The sequence below is a fragment of the Caretta caretta genome, chromosome 3, assembly GCF_965140235.1.
Source record: "Caretta caretta isolate rCarCar2 chromosome 3, rCarCar1.hap1, whole genome shotgun sequence".
NCBI classification, from domain to species: Eukaryota; Metazoa; Chordata; order Testudines; family Cheloniidae; genus Caretta; species Caretta caretta.
The window spans coordinates 165,404,194-165,429,539 of NC_134208.1; the positions used below are offsets into that span (position 1 = coordinate 165,404,194).

Genomic DNA, 25,346 nt, shown 5'->3' on the forward strand with positions numbered 1-25,346 from the left:
TTTCTACTCATGGGTCTTGGCAAACCTTTCCATGTCTAAATGCATGAGTCTACAAATTCAGAGGCTAATTTCTTATTAGCGATCGTATCCTCTATTAACATTATTATTATTATTTAACTAAGTACCAATTTGTTTGCCTTGCAGGTTGTGTATATAGCTGAAGCTCATGAGCTGTCCTATATAGTGACAGGATTAAAACCGTACACAATGTACAACTTCACTATTACTCTCTGCAATCGAATTGAATGTGTAACCAGTGAGCCAAGCATGGGACAAACCTTAGCAGCCGGTAAGGAAATAATCTGATCCGTGTACAAAGCTGACGTAGCTTTCTAATGAGTACCAGTACAGATGATCATAGTTTGATGCACAGTGACGGGGATCGGTGTTGTTTTAATTTAAAGTGACTTGCTTAATTATAATTTGTTTACCTTGACAGTTTAAAAACAAAACAAAATGTTTCCCAGGCAGGTTTATAGTACACTCTAATGTGATAGGATTTATGTGCTTCTCTCTCAATTACAAGTCAGTTATTTAGTTATCCTGTTCCTGTTTGTTTATATCATGCCCATCCATAGCTCTTACGCTGATTAGAGCTGATAATAAATCAGTTGTTTCTTATAAGTCTTCATGTGCCAGATTTTCAAACGAAAACATGCAGAAGTGTATATGCACTTTTGCAAATGCTTGGCTTTACATGCAAGTGAGGGTTGCATTCTTTTCTTATGAAGCGGACTTGCAAACTTTGACTAGCTTGTGTGTGGTGAGTATTTGTGTATCTATGCCAGGGACACACTGATGTACATGCATATTTTGGGTGTGCCCATTTGAAAATATTCAGGTTATGAATGTTCTCTGTTACAGAGCTGCAGTACTGTGAACATCAGTTCCAAATCTGTGGAGCACTTGCTGGTGGTGTGCAGAGAGTTGGCTGGTCACATTGCTCTCTCCTGATTTCCAGCTGCAGCACTACATAAAAAAACCATTAAATAATTCCACGATATTACCATTTCCAGTTATGCAGCTGCTGTATGGGATCATGAATAGGAAGGTGGTGGTCCTTGCAATTGTGAACAGTAGGAGAGGTGATCCATGAAATGAGCTATCTATTGTGATGTGGTCCAAAATATGAAAAAAAAATTGAGAACCCCTGCTATATAGAATATTGTTTAAGACATTTTAATGTGCCCTTCTTCCCTTCCATGGCTTCCTTTCTAGCTGTTTTCAGTTATGGGGAAAGTGATTTATTCTCTCACAATGGATACCACTCCCTCACTGTTCAGGCCTTCTGTTTGAATGAACAGAGATGGCTCTGAGATGGTGTCTCATCTCTGTTTCTGGACTCCACGGAGATTTATTTGATCTCTTCATGCTGCAGCCCCTTTAAAATTTTAACTTGGCTGTCTTAAGAACCCATTCCATATAAGCATGACTTTACTTCTCCACCATCATTCCCAATCATCCAATTGTCATCTCTGGAATGGAGTATCAAATTAGTGCCAGCCTGGACAGCTCTTCACCATAGGAACCTTACTGTTCCAAGGGATTCCAAAGGCTAATAGCCCCAGAAACCAATATGACCTACATAGGACCTTTTGTTGTTATTACAAATTATCCAATCTTGCGTGTATACATTTATTCAAAGATTGAGAATGAATAGCTCAGTTACGCTTGACAGCTTGTTTATGACTGTCTCCTCCTCAGTTGTGTTAATGCTTAGAGACCTATCACATTAAAGAAGACAGGAGAATACAAAACAGAGTAACAGACAGGTCTGGATTTATTAGACGTTCCACATTATAACATTTTTCTGTTCACCGTTTCCAGATCTTGAAAGTGACCACCTTGAGAATTGGAGGGTTCAGTCTTGTATTGCATTTGCTCAGTTGAAACAGTACCACTGATGTTGATTTTCCCAGATTTTATGCTCATAAATTTTAAAATATAAAGGACAAAACGCTTGGATTTTGCATGCCATTTCATCTTTCACCATTAAGTTTTTTTGTAACTGTAGCAAATTGTTTGCAATCCTACAGTTAAGAGTCTAATGCTATTTCCATAACAGTTTTATATTTTCAACAATTCCATCCTGGGAGAAAATCTTGCTGAAAAAAAGTATTTAAAATATATTTATTTTTTAAAATAAAACCTCCTAGTTTTGTAATCTTCAAGTAATATAAGAGGTAGAATAATACTAGACAGACTTGGAGATGCCATTCCCATCAATAGCAGGGATAGTGGATCAGATCCTGCTCAATGCAAAGTCCTTGTTGCACCACTGAGTGGTTCAAAGGGGAATTAAAATGGCCTTGAAAGGGGAGGTGAAGATTCTCTGGGTGTGAAGGAATCTCCATTTGGCAAAGAATCAGCAACACTGGCTCTGTGCCACTCCCTGTTGGCCCCTTGGCAGAAGGAGCTTGCCGGAGGAGGTGTGGCTGAAGTGTGCTTCAGTGTAATGGTCCCTTATGGCTGTTACAATCTAGTGCAATTTAGAGTAGTCTTGAGTTTTGTTTCAGCTTGTGGTAGAGCCAAATGCTGCTTCCAGCTTTACAGCTACAGCTCCCATTGACTTTTGAGAACAGAATTTGGCCCATTATCTCTTATTGATACCAGAGTGGAAGGACCCCGACACACAGTCTCTTTCTAAGCACAGTTTTGTTTTCCAAACGTAGGCAAAACACAAAAAGAGTTCCTCAGCCCACCCTGGGCTACAGCTCTCAGGGAATTTTCCCTTTTGCCTTGTTATCCCTCCTTTTTCAGGACCCACAACAAGATTCTTCTGTGCTATTTTAATTGAGCGCGACCTCTCAGGGCTTTTTCCTTGGAGGCCCTCTTTACCCTGTAGGCTCCCAAGGGACTGGAGGCAGTGGGACTTTGGCTATCTTGCTCAGGGAATTTCAGAGAGAGAGAGAGAGAGAGAGAGCGCTCAGAACAAAGAGTAATGAGAGTAGCAAGAGCTCAGAAGAAGGGATAGAGCTGGGCTGAAAGCTTCAGGGAGGTGATGCTCCTGAAGCGGGGAGCAGTGGAGTCAGATCAGGTTGGTGAAAGCAGAAGGCAGTTGAGTTACCTGTGAACTTCTCCAGGACAGAGAGCCATGGCCAGAGAGGGCTGAGGGAGATACCTTCTGGCTCTCTAAGCTGGAAAGCTGGAGAGAGCTGAAGATTGGGAAATGATGGGGGGGATGAGCTTGCTGAAATCTCTGGGTAAGGGCTAGAACCACACCTGGTAAGCAAACAGGGTAGAGCTGCTCCTCAGCTCTAGGTTCTGAGGTGGGGTGTGGGGGTGAGGGTGAGAGGTGCTGGAGCTGTACTTGGTGTGTTGATGTATTATTGGGACTTGAAAGAGTGAATGTACTGTTTGGTCTGTGCTGGACAAATCTGGATTGCGGTTGAGAGTCTTTTATGCTAGTTAAACATACAAAAGGCTATTTATATGTGGAAAGCTTGTGTGGAGTTACTGGAGGCGATGGAAGAAAAGGGAAAATGAGGCAAAAGTACTGGTCCTGTTGTGCCCTGCTGCAGCACTAGGAAGGAGATGCCTTCTCACATATGGTGAAGAATGCAAGCAGGTGATCAGCCCATAGGAAAAAGGAACTGTGAATGCCTGAAGAGGGCACTCAAGGCAGAAGGCTGCTTGCATGGCCACTCTGTAGCCATTGAGGGGGCACCCAGGAGAATCATAGAATGTTAGGGTTAGAAGGGACCTCAGGAGGTCATCTAGTCCAACCCCCTGCTTGAAGCAGGACCAATCCCCAATTTTTGCCCCAGATCCCTAAATGGCCCCCTCAAGGATTGAACTCACAACCCTGGGTTTAGCAAGCCAATGCTCAAGCCACTGAGCTATCCCTCCCCTGAGTTACCCTTTGACACGGATCTTAAACTATTTTTTTTATTTTCAAAGGTTTTTTCTGTTTTGTGTTTAATTCAGACCATTACGTTATGAATCACATTCCCAGCAGATGTAATTGGCATAGCTTCATAGACTGGAGGTATACAAATTACACCAGCGGAGGATCTGGTCATAGGAAAGAGGAATACTAGGAATATTTGCATCACTCCCTGAATATTAAAATGAGTTCAGAGATGTTTGTCGTTAAGGATCTCTACTTCATTTCAGGGGTGCTAGAACAATTTGTACAGTGGGGTTGCTGAGAGCCATTGAATCAAACTGTAAACTCTGTATATAATGGAAACCACTTCAAGCCAGTGGGTGTTGCCGCACCCCTAGAACCGCTAGTTCCAGCACCTATGGTTCATTTTTGAAAGCAGTTTATGGGCAAATCAGTGTTGTATACTTAATGCAGTTTTCTCAAAGGCAAAACATTCAGGTGCTCAAAAGTTTTCTGTAAGGCACAGAGACATTTAGTTGTGTCTCTTTCTCCCCCCACGCTTCCATTCCTGGTTTGTGACATTTCAGCAGAATAGAATTAGCTGTGTGAGGACTATAACAGAACGGTAATTGCTTATCCTACAGATCTCAGTATCAAATAGTCAGTGTGCCTTAAACAATCTATACAGCTGTGTTTCATTAACTACTGTGTGACTGAACTCACTTTTTGTAATTAAGTTTGTCTTTCATTTGTCCTCTGGTAAGATTCTTTTCAAACTTAAATTTAACAACATTTGTTTTTAAGAGAGACACCAAAACACACCCTTGTGATTGCTGCCATTCACCCCAGCACATTGTATTACTGCTCCTTTGCTTTTGATGGCAATTAGAGGGTTCAGAAGCTAATTTGTAGAAGATATTCTTCCAGCAGCAGCTGCATCTGGCTTCTTGGCAGACTCCTCAAGCAGTTGTATTGGTGGCTTTGGAGTTGCCTCTGGGTTTACTGGGGTAATGATGCTGATGTGCAGTCTGGGCTGTCTTACGCTCCTAGATGTCATTTTATTTTTTGATTACCCTTTTAATCTAAGTAATTTTGTCCATTTTTATCCATTTATGAAGAAAGTCCAGTGCAAACTCTTTTGGAGAGCTACGTTCCATTTGCACTAGCAATGCATCACTTGCTTATGCCTGTCATAAAATGGTTTTCTGCACAATTCTAAGCAACAGTCTTAAAACAACCCATATCCCATTATGCTGGTAATTAATCGTGCATTAACTTCTCTCTCTCTATTAAAAGTAAAATATGAAGGCTGTTTGCTGCTGGTCTGAAAACACACATTGTTTTGCATGCATGTACATAAGTCTTTTCATTGCGAATAGGACCCAAAGTGATTAAACAAGCTCTCTTAATATGTTAATTTATAATTTTAATTACAACAATCTTGTATATATAGTCATTAGTGAATACTAATATAAATATTTTTCGACCTTTTTATTCATAATGCATAAACCAATCATCCAGTTACTTCTCGGCAGTTGCCTGTTTTTGTTTCATAATACAATCTTTGTTCTCAGTTATGAATGCATTTTGTTCATTCCTGTCTTGAATAATCCCTCATTAAGCTAGTCACTTTCTGCTCCATGCTAAAAAGGAAAAATTATCATGCAAATGTGGCATGCCATATTAAAAAGCACATTACCAAACACTTTTGTTGCTGTCCTTCAATTAGTTTCCCTTCTTTGAATTTAATTTCATTTGTTGTTAAACTACTGACTTGATGTATGGACTCATGAATTTGAGGCTGCTGCCAAGAATGTAGAAGGAAAAAAAAATCAAAGCCTCTTCAGCAGGCTGCAGAGGCAAAACTGAAATGAATTTGCTTCACCTTTGACAAGAACACTTGAACAGCATTGGAGTCGTCTGATGATTCAGCTTGGCTAATTATCTGATTATTTATTTCAAGAATAAAGGCACTGGTTTACAATTAGAGAACTGTAAAGTAATCTAAGAAATTTGGTAATGACAGATGACTTAAGTAACTTCTGAGATAAACAGTATCTGCTCAAACTTGTCTCGCTGAGCGTTCTCAAGCTGTAGTTAAACTGCTCTTTGAGTCTTGGTAAAATAGTAGGAAGCCAAAAGTTGTTTGTTTGTTCTCCCAACGTTACACTTCAGAAAGTAGCTCAAATTATTCTTTTGCCAGTGTGTCAAATTTGCATGGTTTTTAAGGTATGTGTAAGCTGTATTTCTCTTGATTAAAAGCTTTTGGTTCAAAGCAATACTTTTTAATTGCCTAATGATATAAGTCAGTTCTTAGGAAAGAACCATGCATTTAGGAGTTCATTTGCAATATAACTGAAAAATTCATTGCATGGCAGTAAAACAATTTACTGTTAATTACAAGGAGAAGAATTTGCTGTACCATGCTCACAGATTGCCATGAATCATGCAGCACTCCTAGAGATTTATAACAGATGTGTAAGTGGGATGAATTAGCAGGGTTTAATAACAGAGACACAAATCATGCAGACTTCAAGGAGCTTTAATTGATATACTAGAATGTGACGGGCATGAATCACTCAGCCATTCAACAGCACTGTAACATATGGTCAGCTCAATATGCTGCATCTTAAATCGGTTGGTAAGTCGTTGGTTGTCCCATATGGTGGAAGCAATATATTTTTCATGATTTTTTAAAAAATACTGTATTTTACATCTATTTTTAAGATATGGTTATAATACATGTTATTAAATTGTCTCCTGATACCCATTATGGATGTTTTCTTATTTGTTTTTTCATTAAAATTTCTTTTAAAACCCCCCAAAAAACCCTAAAAAGAGTCTTCTGAAAAAGTCTAAAATAATTGTCAGAAGCCATAAGTACTGTTGCTTCACTCAAATACTATTGACACATTTGATACTGCTTGAAGTGCATATGGAAGCAGAGCTTGTACCAGGAATGCTACAGCAATTGCAGGGTCCTGTGAACCAAATAACACACTGCAATAATGAAACTGATAGCTGTCTGGCTTTGCATATAGTTTTACTCATAGGCAAAATTTGGAGACAAATAGGACCCATCCCACCCTGCCAAAAAAAATTGCACCTCCAAAATGGTTGTGAAGTTCGCAACTGCTCTGGTTTGTATGTGTTACAGTATGAACTCTAACGGACAGCCGTCAAAAATGTAAGTATTTATATATCTCCATTGTCAATATTACCTTTTAAAATAGTACAAACAAGAGTAACACCTTGCTCCTGTCATCATCTTGAAAACCTTAAATAGCTAATTGCAGACTTACACTGATGGGTACAGAAACATCCACCTGTAATACACTGAAAATTATTTATACAAAGATATACAAGTATGTAGACTGGTAAAGGTTTTGTAGCCAGAGTGTAAACACATTTTTATTGGGACAGGAATCTGGCAGTCTGTGGAAAAGCTTTAGCAGTTGTATTAATAAACCTGACAGACTTGAGAAAGGAATATTGCATCTTTAGAACTGTGGCTGCCAGAATTTAATGTCAACAATTAAAATTTATTTTGATCCTTACCTAGTGTTTATTACTGTTTGTATACACAACAGACCTTACTAATACAGAGATGCACTATTAGATGGAATTACCATCTGTTCAGAGTGAAATGCTGGCATCTGTCTTAGATTCTAAAACTAAAATGATATTATTTCAAACAAAAACAAAATTAACTGCTCTTTACTTAGCAACTCGTTTTTGCATGTGCGCTCACATACATAAGAAAGGCTTATTTGTAATGACCTATGTAACAATGTCTATATTTGGATATATGACTTTAAAATAAGCTGTATGGACCATCTGTCTTTACTGGTCTTTTGGTGCCCTCCGTTACACAATGGCATGCAGCAATCATAGGCTTTTAAATACTGTTTTAGCTTTACAATATATTAAATATATATTATAGTGCAAGACATTAAAACTACATAATTAAAATACCCAAAATGTGACTTTGAATCCACTAAAATACAGTATGCTCATTATTTTGACAGATATGTCTTAACAGAATAACTGAAAAAAAACTAAATAGGTAAAATTATAGTCAATTCATCTTAACTTAATAGCTACAGGTACCACAGTGACACCTTTAGGAAAATATATACTGTATCTTTTAGTCCTGAATATTTTCAATTTCAGCATACAGTACCATGAAGGCCAATGTTACAGATTTATTTTCAGCTTTTTGGGGGGTCTGGATTTAAGAATAGGCTCTCACTGTGTGCAAGGAGGTGAATTCTCAAGTACCAAGGACATTGTAGTTTAAATACGGATGTTATAGCAAAGACTTTCTGAAAGGCTAGGCTTCTATTCCATATATCACCAAATAATAAATTGTGTCATGCCAGTGTTTAATGCATGTACACAGTGCATTAACTGTAACTGTAGTACATTTATTTGTGCTAGAGGAGACTTGAAAATGATTAAAAGATCAATACTTCCCTGTCACAGAAGCAAGTGTTACGATGCATTTAAGTAGTTAATTGCATAAGCCTCATAAAAGCTTCAAGTTTGGGTAGCAGGGATGCCATAATTACAGTCCAAGCAGCTACCATTTATTAATGGTGGACTTCTAAGGGAGATATGCTTGTTGTCATAAGTGTTGGCTATCTGTGTACATTTTAGAAATAATGAATTTTAGCATCAGGAAGTTGAACCGGAGGGCTCAACCTCAGTACTCACCTTTGAAATGCTGACGTACACCTATTCTCTCCAACAATGAAGTTTTGATTGTTAAGCCATGTTTTCTGTTTAAACCTCTGCATTTATATTGAAATTCATTAGTGTTCTGCCCTACTTATGCAGGGAAAGCTTATGACTTCACACCACACTACTTTAATTTTGACATTGTAAATTTTTAACATAGCGATGTGATGCTAATTAGAGTGTGAAGTCATAAATGATGTCTAAGTAGGAATTTACAACACACACAGTATGGTTGGTGGGTTTTTTTCATCCCTTCAAGAAGATTATTTATCAAGTTGGAGGAAAAGAAACAGCAACATGCTACAGGTTAATGGGAGAAAAGAAAAGTATGTTAATAGTCCTGTAAATACAACGATCTTTAAAAGGAGTCATTAATTCAATCCAAATGAAGGTCTATACAATGAATTCATAGTATATACAAGGGTGTGTTGTGATGTAATTTGTTAGATTTTGAAGATCTGTATTTTAGTCCAGATCATGTTATTCCTGAAGTGAGTTTGGTGCCCTATAATCATCATGGGAACGGTTTCCTTGAACATGTTTCCATCATATCTCCCTTCCAGTCGCACACAATGAAGATTTATGTATTAAATCCTTATTTATCAGACAGAGGGGTTACTAACAATATAAAATGGATATGGATTCCATTAATAAAGAACTGCTGCACATCTGCTGTAGACCTTAGCTTGTTACACTGCTTTGCTGAATCAATCCACTCACACCTGTAGGACCATCATTTCATTATCCAAACAGGTCATGCTGCCCTCCAGTGGCTTACTGTACAGTGTTTTTTAAAAACTTCAAGAGTTTTATTTCATAATTCAACTGTAGAGTCATCATCTCAGTTGGCTTGATTAAACAGGTGTCACACTGAATGTTCCAGTTTTGGGAAAATAAAGTAATAGTATCAAACTCTGTGACATGCTCAGACCTGCAAAGAGTCAGTCTTGTATCAGCTTCATAGTGTCCTGTAGAGCACCAGTTTTTAGGCAAGAAAAGATGGAGAGTAACATTTACTCAAGTTGGAGAATTATCTGTATACATGACAATGGCTCATAAAATTATATACCTGCTTTGAGGAAGAATCTTTCATGGAAACAGTGAGGATGTGCCAAACTGGTTATTTGCTAGAGTGCAATCACGGTGTTGTAGGTCCTCAATACAAGTACTGGGATAATGGTTGTGCTTTTGTTGTCCAGAAGTAGTTCACTTTGTGGCAAAATCGTGTTTTATCATGTTCCAGAGTGCTAAAATGCAGTTAGGAAGAAGCTACTAAAGTTTGATTTTCCTCTGAGCTTAGGCCCCGACCCTGCATTGAGAACCCTGTGGCAGTGTGCCTACATGGAGCCCCTTGAGAGCAATGCAGGATTGGGGGCTAAGAGTCTAATCAAGGAGAGAACATTAATTCTATTATGTAGGAAGTGATTCAGATTATTAAGGGTCCATAAGAGTTATGTCTCATGGTCTGCGTGGGATGGAATAGTAGATAATTGTATCAGAAGTTTGAAGATCAAATGAGGCATTACTACAGGGTTGAGACTAGGTTTTTTTTTAACCATCAAGAATCCTTCCATTAGTATAGTAGCACAGTATAGGGGCTCCATGGAGATTTGCATTTATTGACCAGAAACTGGGTCCCTCATAAACAATATATTACGTGTATGAAATTAAGTCTCAAGAAGTCTGGACGGTTATGCATGGGTAACAATTTTTTCCCTTACACATAGCACCAAGAAAACTTGCTGCCCCTCTTCTTGAAGGAGTAAACAGCACAGTGTTAAAGATAAATTGGAATGAACCTGAAGAACTTAATGGGCCTTCTCCCATCTACCAGCTGGAAAGGATGGATTCATCTTTAGCTATATCGAGGGTAGAAGTAATGAAAGGAATCCGTTTCCCAGGAAATGGTTATTACAAATTCCCCAGTTCTGCTCTCCCTGCCAATACGTACTTTACAGGTAAATGAATTTAAATTACTTACAGAATGTTTAAATTGTACTCTGCATTTGTTTTACCATTTATTATCTTCTATATCGTTTTTTTATTGCTAGATCTGTAGCTTTTACTTTGAGTATTGTGTAATTGTTAGCTATGTAAAGACTACTTCAGTTGTGCTAAGTCTATAACTGAATGCATTCACTTGAGAGTTACAAATTCTCACAAAGAACCTGTAGAAACCTTTATCAGACATGGGATTTTGATTCCTTTGGACTCAGACACTGATCTATGGTGAGCTCTGCTGCAGACATGATACATTTCTTAGTGGGAAGTATAAACTGGATTTTTATTTATTTTTCTGGGGTGAGATCTCTGCAGTGTATTCACTATTGATTCTAAAGCGTGTTTCTTCCTCTGCTACCATTTAGTGCCCCGGGGGGGGGGGGGGTGAGACCTGGTAGAAAAACTCTCTTTCCCTTGCTCCTGTTTTGGATTTCTCTAGTATTCTCAGAGTGATGGGACAAAATGTACCTGTGACTATGAACATCAGTGTTTTGGGTGTGTGGTGGGGGTAGGGGCTGGGTGAGGGGGCGTTGCACCAATCCGACAAATTGACTTGTACCTGTAGTTCTGCTGTTCCTGGATGGCTGGTGCTTACCATCAGCACTCTTTCTATCCTTGCTTCTGGCTTGAGTGAGTGAACTTTTCAGGTGGAAAGCCTGTGAAAGATGCAGTGCTCTATTGAAATAATCTGCTTCTGCTGTTGCCCTTCATTCTGTGGACCAGACAAGTGTGTTTCCAGGGCATCAGTGAAAACTTGAGCTGCTTGGGAAATGTCTAGGCCACGCTGATGATGTTTTCTGGGATGCCAGCTCATGGTACCAATTGGCCTTCATCGTTTTCACCAGATTCAAAGTGATCACTTTTCTCTGATTTCCTGTTGACAGGCTGAATCATATCACTTTGCTCAATGCTAGTGTGTCAATTAAAAGTCTTGTATTCACTCATTTTGCTGACTTTGTCTTAAGGTGCTTTAAGCACAGTGGTGATTCACGGGAGTTGTCTCTGACTGTGCATAGCAAGCCCATAGCAACAGCCAGTGGACTCTCTTCAACAACTAAAGTGCCTGATGTTCATTCCCCTGTTATTAAAAGCCTGTAACCTCCCCTGCATGTTTAGTGAAAAATCTTTTATTTGCTAATCCCATTGTCTCTCTGTACTGTTGTGGTCTAAATTGCATAGGGATCAAGGGTGCAGTTTTTCTGATTGGGCTATTGCTATCAGCTCTATTGCTCCAGTGGAAGGGGATATTCTCCACTATTAGTCTGAGGAGAGGCAAAGAGTGATGGATATCACTGAATCTCCCTCTACTCATGCTCAGAAGCCCCGGAATGTTCCATTTCCCTTCCATGGGTGGGACAGCTAGCTGGGCTCATTAACGTAATCTGTTCTGTTGTCGTGACTTCGGTGCTACAAGCAAAGTGTTGTTTGACCATGGGGCAGTTTAGCCAGTGAGGTTGTTTGTACTATTGAAACTGAGGGCTAGGAGGAAGGAGAAGGTCTCTCTGGAGATGGTTGAAGCGGACTCTGGAAGGTATAGACAGAAAGGATGGGAGAAGATGTTAAAATAGAATCCCCTTTAATTTGCCATTTTGTGGCTGCTTATGATACAGATAAATGTCATTTATCATCACTTGGGATTATAATCTTTCTATGGAGATCAGCTATTAGTCATAGTATCTGGAGATGGGCTGGGACTGAAATATGGTAAGCAATTTGTCCAGACATCTACAGATAACACCGGGCGACCGGATTAAATCAGCCAGTATGATACCCAGAAAGGTAGAAGTCATGTATCTTGACAACTCAATAAATTATCCAAAAATAAAAATGTGGGTAGCTGTATATTCAGTCATCTGGATTCAGCACCCCTTCCAAAATATCACGGGGGCGGGGGGAGGGGAGGGGAGGGACAGAGAACTTGAAGAACGAGACCATAAAAAGAAAGAAGTGTATGGAAGGTAAAAAATCCTTTTAAATTGTTTTCTCCACATATTCCTTCCCTAAATCTTTCCCTTACAATGCACTGCTGAAGTCAGGCATTTGGCATACAGTGTATTCTTTAGATGGAATGGTTTCACTATACATACAGCTGTGTGCATTTTTGACACAAAAGTGTGCCAACTTGTACATGCCAGCCAGCAGACATATTGTGTGTTGAATACTCACTGTTCCAGAAAAGACAGATCAGTTTATTCATTGATAATAAATGTAGTTGTCCTCACTTCCTTCCCTGACCATTCTTATACTCTGAGGGGCAAGTAATAGGGGCAGATGTATTATCTGGGAAGTTTTCCAAATTCATCTTATAAAAAGAAGTAAGGCAATAAACATTGGCTGTACTAAGAAGCATCCTTCTGTCTGTAACAAAGCCTCCAGCTCCACAGTAAAATGTGCTCTGAGTATACGTTAGGTAGAGAGGAAGTCCGGTATAGATGAAAATCACTTCTGCCACAGCTGTCCACAAGCAACTTGTCAGTTCTCAAAACTGTGAAGAATTTTCCTCTATACAGCTGCATGCTTAAGGCACCTGGAAATAGACTTTTACGGAAGAGGCAGATTGAATTATTTTGTACACTCCTGCCCTACTCTGGAGGTAACAAAACATGTCCTAATTTATCTGCATTCTCCATATTCTTCAAAATGTTACTGGGTGCACTAATTGTTAGTAATTTTGCTTTAGGTGATGCTGTTTCAGGTCATGTGATATCAGCGTTGCTGGTACTGTTTCACGAGACGCTTTTGCAGTCTCTGAAGTGCTCAAAATACACTTTGTTCCATGAGACGTACTTAACTGGGGAGGAGGTCAGTGAGGTGACTTCCATGACTACAGTTATGAGAACATCCAGCAATCTCCGTCTGCAGAAGATGGAAGGATGGGAACTCCTTTCTGCCCTAGATTTGTTGATGAAGCCAGGTGGTCAAAGTATATGTTCCCTTTAAAACATTCCCTTGACTCTGGGTTCTGAGACTTGCTTAGAAGCTACTATTTTTGTTAAAGTGTTTTTACCAGTGTGTCCTTATGTTTAAAATTCTCTTTGGTAATAAAGAAAATGGGGGAAAAAACTACTGATATCTCTGTTAATTTTCCAGATGTGGATTTAGTGGCTGTTAGGAAGAGGGAATCGATTACAGTTTAAAATGTCTTGTTTGGAGAAAGTACTCTTTAGGGATAGTTTTTTCAAATGGCCTTCCAAAATACCTGTTTGTTTGCATTAAAACTTACTTACAAGTCTAAGAGAGTTACTTGTGCTGGGAATTTGCGATTGCAAAGAAGGTGACTGTAGAGTACAGAGAGGGCATTTTCAGTCATCAAAAATTTGTCCTGTAGAATGTAGTTTACCAATTAGTTGTTTTGTCTGGCATATTTACCATGAGTATTGCTCATGTCTCTCTAATTTAAAGTCCTTAATCATCGAAAGTTATTGAAGAATCAGATTTAATATTTTCTTCTTCCACCTCAACATACCTGTGAGTAATTAAGAGCGGTCATAACAGCAGCAAAGATGTTATTGTTGATGCTGATGTGTTTGCTGCTTGAGAGGAGCCTCCAAATCTTTGATAGTGGGAGTGTTTACAGTGGCTAGTCGCTTTATTTAGATTTTGCATTTTTTCATTGCTATATACAGTATGTTTAATATGGAGTCTGAACTTGCCTAGTGATTAGTATCCTTAGCGCAGACTGAGAAGAAGAGATTACACTGAGATTTATATTCACTGAGAGATACTTGTAAGCCTTGTGGAACAGGGTGCTCTGTCCCCGTTAAATGGTAGGGGGACTGGAGCGAGCTATCCCCAGTTGCAGTTCTGGCACACATAAAGGTCTAGGGACTGGCACGGGCCGTTGCTGGGAGAAAAGAAGTGGTCCTTGGGTGATAGTGTCTGGGGTGGGGGTGGGGGAACCCAAACAGGTTACTGCTTATTTAAGCAATTGGGACCCAGGAGCCTGGTACTGTAGGGTGGGTTAAGGCTCCCCTCGCTCTCTCTGTTAACCAAGCCAAGTTTTGGAAAAGAGGGCAGCATATATAATCTGCCTCTTCCCTCATAATGGAAAAGATACTATCAGGAGAAGTACTGCTCACCTGCTGACCTCTCGCAGAGGAAAAAAGACTGAGCTGGTTTGAGGTGTCTTCCAGAGGTGAAGATGGTGGGAAGACTGTACTCCAGCAGACACACCTATGCAGAAAGGGCTTTGTTATGAAGGTGTGGAGTTCTGTTTGTTTGAAAGACTTCGCTGCCAGTCCACGTAAAACTGGATGGGGCTAATTTAAAAAGATCATCTGGGAGAAGCCATCTTGAAGCAGGACACAGCCCCATGAATGAGGGGGATCTCTGACCAGGGGAAAGGCTTTCAGCTTGAAGGGCTATTGGAGACTATTTTTTAGATTTAATAAATTAGACTCCCAAGAAGGGGAGTATTGTTTTAAGTCAAAAAAGTTATTGGGAGACCCAGGAGGCAAGTGATGGTGAAGTGCTTATGGGACACCTCATTCTATGAGAGGGTGCTCTCTGAAGATGGCATCCTGCCATAGCCCTCATCATTCTAGTGTCTGAATACCTCAGAAGCATTAAAAATGTATCTTCACAATGTCCCTGTGAAGTAGGGAAGGTACTGTCCCTGTTTTGTAGATGGGAGAACTGAGGCACACTGAGATTAAGGCTGGGATTTTCAAAGTTGCCTGAGGGAGTTAGGTTCAACAGGAGCTGGGTGTCTGACTCTGTTGCACTCCTTTGAAAATTGCAGCCTAAATGACATGCCTGTGATCAGACAGGACATCTGTGGCAGAGTTTGCATCTGTCAGGAGTCCTGGATGTTTGGGAGCATTGCTGAGCTGGAAATCCTTTAGGGTCTTGTCGGTGGAGTTGGGATTGATGGATTGAGTTAAAGGGCAGCTGTGGCTCACTGGGCTCTATGAAGCCCAACCTGGAGCATTTAGGGAATATAAAAAGTGGTTAGGCTGCTAGGAGTGGCTCACCTGCCACACAAGATGGAAGTTTCCTCTCCAGTATTTTGATTTTGTCATGTTCAGAAGACCTTTTTTGGTTTTTCATTTTGGACCAGGAAGGGGCTTAGGGACTGTGTCTATTTTCAATCATGTGAGGACATGATTCAAATGGAGAAGATTCAAAACCTGCAGTTGGGTAAACTGTTGAAGATATTACTGTGCTGTAAGGTCATTTCTAGGGAACAGATAAAAGAAAGTCTATGAGTCTTAGTCTGTGAATTGACGAGAAAGTAACCTTGGTGGGGCAGGAGAGTTTAGCAAGCCAAGCCAGAGCCCTGGACCTGAGGTTGGAACTCCACAGTGTAGGGCAGTTTGTAGGTCCCTTCTTTCTTACACTGGGAGACAATAGGTAGCATTTGCGCCCAGATATCCTGAGTGCCTTAACCACAAGATCATATTAGAATGCTCACACATAAAATATATATATTGTGGTGGTGGGGAAACACATACTCAGCAATATGTTAATGATACTTTATTCCACCTCTGGAGACATGTTGGACAGTGAAACTGGTTGATTTCATTTCTACTCTCTACTGGATGTGGATCCATAGGAAAACACCGTTACAAAATTCCAGTTCAGAAGTAGATGAGAACTGGAAATGAATGTGTACTGTACTTAGGCTGTGATGTAAAACATGACTGAGAAAAATGGTCACCATCTGTCAGACTATGATCCTATGGAAAATTTTTAAAACTTTTGCTATTCTTCTATTTAGTATCTTAAGTGGGGTATGGGGAGTTACCTATATAATCACCCACATGTTGAATGAGAATATGTTTTACATTGGAACTGGAACTTTGAGCAGAAACTGTCAAAGGGCTACTAGGATGATCCGAGGAATGGAAAACTTGTCTTATGAAAGGAGACTCAAGGAGCTTGGCTTGTTTAGCCTAACTAAAAGAAGGTTGAGGGGAGATATGATTGCTCTCTATAAATATATCAGAGGGATATATACCGGAGAGGGAGAGGAATTATTTAAGCTCAGTACTAATGTGGACACAAGAACAAATGGATATAAACTGGCCACCAGGAAGTTTAGACTTGAAATTAGATGAAGGTTTCTAACCATCAGAGTGAAGTTTTGGAATAGCCTTCCAAGGGAAGCAGTGGGGGCAAAAGATCTATCTGGCTTTAAGATTAAACTCGATAAGTTTATGGAAGAGATGCTATGATGGGATAACATGATTTTGGTAATTAAATATTCATAGTAAATAGGCCTAATGGCCTGTGATGGGATGTTAGATGGGGTGGGATCTGAGTTACCCAGGAAAGAATTTTCTGTCGTATCTGGCTGGTGAATCTTGCCTATATGCTCAGGGTTTAGCTGATCGCCCTATTTGGGGTCGGGAAGGAATTTTCCTCCAGGGCAGATTGGAAGAGGCCCTGGAGGTTTTTCCCCTTCCTCTGTAGCATGGGGCATGGGTCACTTGCTGGAGGATTCTCTGCTCCTTGAAGTCTTTAAACCACGATTTGAGGACTTCAATAGCTCAGACATAGGTGAGAGGTTTTTCGCAGGAGTGGGTGGGTGAAATTCTGTGGCCTGCATTGTGCAGGAGGTCAGACTAGATGATCATAATAGTCCCTTCTGACCTTAGTATCTATGATCTATGATCTAATTATGTCAAACTGTATTGTGTTTTTTGTGATGCAGACAAATATTCTTTTAGAACCAGTGAAAAAAACAGTAAACACATTTTATGTGTGATCTGAAATGAGATTGAAGCAATAGAGCAAATTCCATTCTGCACAGCAATAAATCTTGAACAAACATTTTGTAGTTATTACAAGAAACAAATATTTTCATTGATAAATGGAAAACAAAACACACCCCCCCCCAAAAAAACCATAACTATTTCAGGCATCCCAGAAGAAAATTCTAGAATATATTATGATAAACTAGGACAGATGGTCACTTTACAAAGATGGCATTAAAAGTATGTTTGGGATTTCTGTCAAGAGGTGCTATGTGTTTTCAGACCTTGTTTGATTCTTATGCCAAGCCCCTTGAGTTTTTTCTTCAGACTCAGTCTTGTCTTCACAAAAGAATCATTTTAACCCATGTTTTCCTCTTCATTTTACTTCCTTCCACTGAAGGTCTTGTGCCTCCCTGTGAAGTTGGTGGTCTCAGTGAAGAGCCATTCTTTCACTTTTCTGCCAGATAGCCACTCTCACAACCGTTGCCTGGCCACTCCAGAAGAAAGACAGGAGGCAATGGATGTGATGTAAATTAGGCCACAGTTTTATTCACATAAAATATGTGGGAGTATTGGGCAACAAATAGCATGGTGCAGGAAGAAGGGGGATCGGTTCTGCACTGTTCCAGAGGTATGAGTTCCAAGCTCTTTTCCTCACCTCCTTTAATGGGGGTTATGAAGAGGAGGCTCTATCTCCCCATGGTATGAAATGCAGGAGCTCCAACCCCCCTCACTCAGCTCTCTTAGGGATGCTTTCCTTCAAATCCTTTTCCAATTCATTTTATTAACTGTATTCCTTCCATACCAACTACCCGTGCTAACCTGATCCTGGTACAAGAGGGCCTCCTACTCTTCCGGTTAGCAGGAAGGACGATGCAGTGACTTTCTCCTGACCTGGCCCCAACTGCTTCCTGCCCTTCCTGTACATCCCCAGAAACTTTCCTCCTGTCCCCACCTCTTGTAAGAATCTTTTTAAAGTGGCAATGCCACTTTTCTTCTAACTAGTAAGACAAAGATCCCCTTGCGTGAAGGTTGCAGTCGGTACATTTTAGCGAGAATTTAGTCCTTGCACTTAAAATGAATTCAGAGTTTCATCTGGAAAAAGACATTCCTTCCTTCCTTAGTAATCCCAAGAAGCCTAAAGATCAGGAGATGGGGGAGATGGATATAAAGAAAAAGGAGTGATCCAGCACAACAAAGGGAACTGTGCTGCTTTATGAACAAAACATCTTAAAACATTTTCTAACATGCACAACAGGGACTTATGCAGCAAATATTCCAAGCTGACAGTGACCTCGTCAGCGTTACAGGGGTAATATTTTCACTAAGATGAACTGTTTTTGTTAGGCATAGACATACTTTCTATCAGCATCAAGCATCTGCTTTTTCTCTCTCTTCTATATTGTAAAAAGATTTATTGTAGCTGGTACAGAAAAACCCCAATTCTCCACTTGTGTATGAATTCTCATATTTACCTCTTGTAGCATAATAGGTCAGCTATGCGGCTCAGGCTCTGGCACCCAGTTGCTTTTTTTTATCCTTTCAAAGACTCCAGAGCCAAAATACATTATTGCTAGTGTTCAATGACATTCTGCACTGGAAGGTTTAAAATTTATTTTCCTGTCTTTGCATGAAAAATTTTAGAGTGGGTAGTAACTCCAAGAGCACAAGTTCGGAAAGCAGTATATTTTGGTCCTGATCCCTTAACTGACTCTGTGCAGAAAGAACGCTGTTCCCATGTGGATCTTTGGTATCTGCCTGTATGGAGCCAGTTGCAGGATCAGGAACTCATTCTCTCTGCTAATTTGTGCTAATAGCCAACATACCAATTTTGGTTCATGAACTTCCAGCTCTACATCTCCTGTTTTTAACCATAATAATTTCAACCCACTCTTTGAATCATATCAACTTGGCCATTTTGTTAAGACTAATTCAGTTATTCTGTCTGCCTTTTGTACCTTTTCCCATCAACATTTGTTGTTACAGATTATTGTAACATCTTGTGAACGTTTACATACTTTTTTTTACAATTGAGTTCACAATTTGGATAAATTTTCAGGCCCAATTGTTGCATGTCCTCCACCCTCTTGAATCTTTCCTCAGAAAAGCAGAATACCGCTATTCACGCTGCCCAAGAAATAGTTTTACCTTTTATTTGTCCCAGTCTTCAATAACAGCGGGACAAATTGTGGCATAAAATACATGGTAGAAAAACCATCAAAGATATACCTGAAGAGAACTGATCAGTTCAAGAAATCTTTCTTAATCATAATATATTTTCATTTGAAATGCCTGTGCATGAAGATATGAGTCTTCTATAACATGGTGGATAAAATGCTGAATTACTGAAACATATGCAACAGCAGAAAAATCTGTTTTCCAGAGGGGTTCAAAATGCATTCAAGATGCTTCATGACAAGCTTGGTAGGACACAGGGCACCACAGAAGAAATCTGCAAGGATGTTACCTGGTCCTCTGTCAACATCTTCATTAAGTGATACAGGCTTGGTATATTTTGATGTGCAGAAGCAGACTTTGGCAGCAAGTGTTCCATATGGCAGTGCCTAAGTTACTGACTTCATCACTTTCTGTGAGACTGGGAAAACCTATAACTGCTTATCTCACCCTGTCTACTATTTCTCCTTGCTGCTTGCTGTATTCCACTTGTGCCATGTTGAGGCAGTGACAAAACCAATATGTAGAACAGATACATTTTTCAAAGTTTTCTACGTTACCACTTTAACTTTTGTTCTGGCCCTAAGAGATTTTTCTAAACTTCAAAACGAATGCTGCAAGATTGAATATAACTGAAGTCAACTCTATTTCGTGGCCTTCTAGCAAAGAATCCAGGATGCTGAATATTTTTGTAATTATGGACACATGTAAATGACTCTTGTACATTTCAAAGTAAGAATGGAGTAGACTGGCAGATCATGACCTCAGACATATACTAAGGTAATATGGTACGTCTAAGTTTAGGCCTTACTAGACACTAACTTCCTGCTGTCTTGTCTGAGATAGCTGAGCTTTTATGTTTTCAGCGAGATCAGAAAGCAACAACTAGGACATTTTAATAGTCTTGGCTTCAGTCCTTTTTATCTTGTGTTTCTGGTATAGTTGTGCTATTTGCTGCATCCTCCAAGACCTTCCTTAATTCTAGGAGGCTTATAAACACCAGCCTCTCCCTCCCCTTCAAAGTGTCAATCAAAAAGATATAAAACAAACAGTCATTTAACTATCACAATGTGCGCTAATCAGAACCGTTCAGTCATTCAGCTGGAGCCATGCTGACAGGGCTCCTGTAGCTTACAGGAAGGTACCCAGCACAGTGTGAAAGGACATGGAAAGGTATGCAACCAGGAGCTGTATTATCTTTCTGTGGGGAGTTATGAGGGACTGGCTGAGGGTGATTCCTTCCTCCTACCCACAGTAAACCATGGGCTCTATGGAGAGTTCTCAACAAGGTCAAGGGGCAGGGAAGAATGATGCTCTGGAGGCATGTGAGATTCTTTCCATATGGAATGGGAGATCCATACTTGGAGGTTCTCACATGGATCTCTGGACCATGTTTGGTCCCATACTATATTTAGCACATTGTTCCACTACATTGTTATCCAGTAGGGTGAAATGTAGTAATTATAGTTCTGAAAGGCTAAAACATTTCATTTTGCTGACTCTGATCCTTTTAAATGCTGTCTGCTTTTGAGCTGCTTTTAAGATGCGGTTTCCTCATTCCCAGATTTTGACTTTTGAATAGAACAGGTCCAGATGGAACTACTGAACAAAGTGTTGAATAGACATGTATGGAAAAACATGCATTGATTATAATTGTGTTGTGAATATCACCAGGAAATGTTCATATGAATATTATCAGTATGTATTTCAGCTTCTAATTGATCCTCTAGAGAGATCAAATTAATACCATGTCTAAGTTTGATGGGCTTTATCAATTGAGTGTCTGCTAACAGCGTAAAGAAATTAAAGGATTAAAATTGTGTGCTTGTTAGGAATCAGTATCTAAGGTCTAAAATCAATCAGCCTGAACAATGCCATTGTGACAAAGTGATCATTCAGGATTAGACTGATAATTTGGTAGGGAAAATTGCTGTATATATTACATACACAAATTCAAAAACCAAAACCTACCACCTATGTGAAAAAAAATTAAGACTGCAAAATAAAATACTTAAATTATGAAATGCCGGAATAATGTTGCCCATGCAACCTTAATTCAGACACATTTTGCATATCCTATATCATAATTTTTAATTATATGACATGCTATTTTTTCTACCTGACCTGTGCCTCATTCAGTGCAGAGGAAGGACCATGCTCACTGAGTGGGTAGCTAGTTATTTTTATTGTCCTTATTCAGTGTATGGCCCTATGTTTTATTTACTGCATACCACCTCTGCCATCTAACCTAACAGAATAACTGATAGCAGCAGTAGATTGTCCAAGACTAAGCAAACCCATTTTTTTCAATCTTCCCTCATAGGTTATGTTTTCTAGATCTTTAATCACTTTTGGTGCTCTTCTCTGGAGCTTCTCCAATTTGTCCATCTTTCCTGAAATGTGGCACCCAGAACTGGACACCATATTTCAGTTCAGGCCTAATCAGCACGGAGTAGAGCGGAAGAATTACTTCTCATGTCATGCTTACAAAACTCCTGCTAATACATCCCAGAATGATGTTTGCTTTTTTGAAACAGTGTTACAGTGTTGACTCGTATTTAGATTGTGATCCACTGTGACCCCCAGATCCCTTTTTGCAGTACTCCTTCCTAGCCAGTCATTTCCCATTTTGTATTTGTGCAGCTGATTGTTCCTTCCTAAGTAGAGTACTTTGCATTTGTCCTTTTTGAATTTCATCAACGCAAGACAGTATCAAAAGCCTTACTAAAGTCAATTGTACCACATCTACTGCTTCCCCCTTATCCACAAGGCTTGTTACCCTGTCAAAGAAAGCTGTTGGTTCGTTTGACTTGATTTGTTCTTAACAAATCCATGCTGTTACTTATCACCTTATTATCTTCTAGGTGTTTGCAAATTGATTGCTTAATTATTTGCTCCTTTATCTTTCTGGGTACTGAAGTTAAGCTGACTGGTCTGTAATTCCCTGGGTTGTCCTTATTTTCCTTTTATTAGACCTCTCCTGTCTTCCATGACTTTTTTCAAAGATAATTGCTAATGGCCCAGATACTTCCTCAGGCAGCTCCTTGAGTATTCTAGGATGTATTTCATCAGGCCCTGGTGACTTGAAGACATCTAACTTGTCTAAGTAATTTTTAACTTGTTCTTTCCCTATTTTAGCCTCCGATCCTACCGCATTATTACTGTCATTCACTGTGCTAGATATGCAATTGCTACTAACCTTTTTGGTAAAAACTGAAACAGAAAAGTCATTAGCACTTCTGCCATTTCCATATTTTCTGTTATTTCCCCCCCCCCATTGAGTAACAGGACTACCCTGTTCTTAGTCTTCCTCTTGCTTCTAATGTATTTGTAGAATGTGTTCTTGTTATCCTTTATGTCTCTAGCTAATTTAATCTTGTTTTGTGCCTTGACTTTTCTAATTTTGTTGCTATGTACTTGTGTTATTTGTTCATATTCATCCTTTGTAATTTGACCTAGTTTTCACTTTGTGTAGGACTCTCTTTTTTGAGTTTCAGATAATTGAAGATCTCCTGGTTAAGTCAGGATGGTCTCTTGACATACTTTCTATCTTTCCTCCGCAGTAGGATAGTTTGCTCCTGTGCCCTTAATAATGTCTCTTTGAAAACCTGCCAACTCTCTCGTACTGTTTTTCCTCTCAGACTTGCTTTTCAAGGGATCTTACCTGTCAACTCCCTGAGTTTGCTAAAGTTTGTTTTTGATATCCATTATCTATATTGTGCTCTTTTCCTCCTACTGTTTCTTAGAACCATGAACTCTATCATTTCATGATCACTTTCACGTAAGCTGCCTTCCACTTTCAAATTCTCAACCAATTCTTCCCTATTTGTCAAAATCAAATCTAGAACATCCTCTCCTTGGTAACTTTTTCCACCTTTTGAAATACAAAATTCTCTCCAATACATTCCAATAAGTGTTGGATAATCTGTGCCCTGCTGTATTATTTTCCCAACATATGTCTGGGTAGTTGAAGTACCCCATCACCACCAAGTCCTGTGCTTTTGATGATTTTGTTAGTTGTTTAAAAAAAATCTCATCCACCTCTTCTTCCTGGCTAGGTGGTCTGTAGTAGATCCCTACCATGACATCACCTTTGTTTTTTACCCCTTTTATGCTTACCCAGAGACTTTCAACAAGTTTGTCTCTCCTATTTCCATCTCAATCTCAGTTCAAGTGTATACATTTTTAATATGTAAGGCAATACAAAAAATTCTCCCTTTTCACCTACCTGTCCTTCCTGAGCAAGCTGTGCCCTTCCAGTCATGCATATTATCTCACCAACTTGTGATGCCAACTGTGTCATAATTGTGTTTATTAACTAGCATTTCAAATTCTTCGTGCTTATTCCCCATGCTTCTCACATTAGTAAACAGATATCTAAGATACTGATTTGATTTCCTTCCTACGTTCTCTCTTTTTTTCTCTCCCTTATCCCTGCTATAATAGCCCATGCTCCACCCAGATTCTAACCCTTCTCCCATGTCTCCATATTTTGGACTTACCTGTGGGCTTTTGTCACCTCAACCCATCGAACCTAGTGTTAAGCCCTCCTCACTAGGTTAGCCAGTCTGTATCCACGTATGCTCTTCCCTTTCCTCAGTAAGTGGACTCCAGCTCTGCTTATTAGTCCTTCCCAGAACAGCATCCCATGGTCAAGGAAGCCAAAGCCTTTCTGTTGACACCATCTTCACAGCTAAGTATTCACCTCCAGGGTGCATCTGTTTGTGCCTGGACCCTTACCTGACTGGAAGGATCAAAGAGAACACCACCTGCAAGCCCAACTCCTGGACCCTTATTCCCAAAGCCCTCTAGTCACTTCTGATCTGCTCAGGGTCATACCTCACGGAATCATTAGTGCCCACATGGATGAATAGCCTGGGGTAGTAGTCAGAGGGCTGGATGATCCTCGACAATTCCTCTGTAACATCTCTGATATGGGCGTCTGGCAGGAAGCATACCTCCCATCAGGACAAAAGATGGGTGCCTCTATCTCCCTCAGAGAGTCACCAACCACCACTCCCCTACATTTCCTCCTGGGAGTGGTGGCTGCGATCCTCCAAGCATCGGTGGGTACGTGGCTTCTCGTCCACCTTTTGGGGCTGATTCCTCATTGCCAGGGCAAAGTAGCAATTCTTCATCACTATCGTGGGTGGGTTGGGAATAAGGATGGAGCACTGTCTGCTGCCTGAAGTAAATAGTAGCCAGTGTCCTTTCTGTGACATAGTCATCTCCTCCTACCTATGTGGCATGAAAGAAGTCCTCTCTAGCTGGGTAGCTTCCTTAGCCTTGGACGTCTCCATATGAATATGCTCAATGGGCATATGAATATCCTCGTGGGCATTCCTCAAGCCACCTCCTCCTGTAACTCTTCCACCTGCTGTCTGAGAGATTCCACCAGCAGACACCTTTCACACTGAATGCCCCCCCCCCAAGTCTGGCTTTCTGAGAGTGGGAAATGCAGGCCACAGTCTCTGCAAAATCCACACCAGCTTTTGAGTAGAGGCATCCATGGTCAGGTTCTTTGTCTGGATACAAGTGCAGCTGGAGGAGACAGGAGCAGTGTTGGCACTGGTGATGCAGCCCTTTCCCAACCACAGCAATTATATTACGACTCCCTCTTACGAACTCCCCTGTTCGCTAGCTCCCCTTGGTCATTTAACCTCTGGCTTTTAAGGCCTTTTCTCCTAGATCAATCCTTCCCCCTCGTTAACCACACAGGGGAGGGTGATCACAAGGCTGATTGAGGCTGATCAAAGATTATCAGGGATGATCCAGGGAACCAAGGTGCAAACAGTGGCCAAACCCACAATCCCGGCTGAGCCTGTAACTTTAAGTAACCTGAAAGAGAGAGAGAAAAATTCAAACAGCCAAACAAGCTCATTTGCATCTTGTGCATTCAACAG

General features: G+C 40.1%; 1 protein-coding gene across 1 annotated transcript in view; it reads left to right on the forward strand.

Moving 5' to 3' along the window:
• The window catches only part of USH2A (usherin), a 580,026-nt gene that overhangs the window by 132,520 nt on the left and 422,160 nt on the right, over positions 1–25,346 (forward strand). The window contains exons 19-20 of the mRNA XM_048843172.2: positions 145–289; positions 10,297–10,527. Of these exons, the coding sequence (XP_048699129.2) occupies positions 145–289; positions 10,297–10,527 (376 nt within the window). The remainder of the gene's footprint in view (positions 1–144; positions 290–10,296; positions 10,528–25,346) is intronic.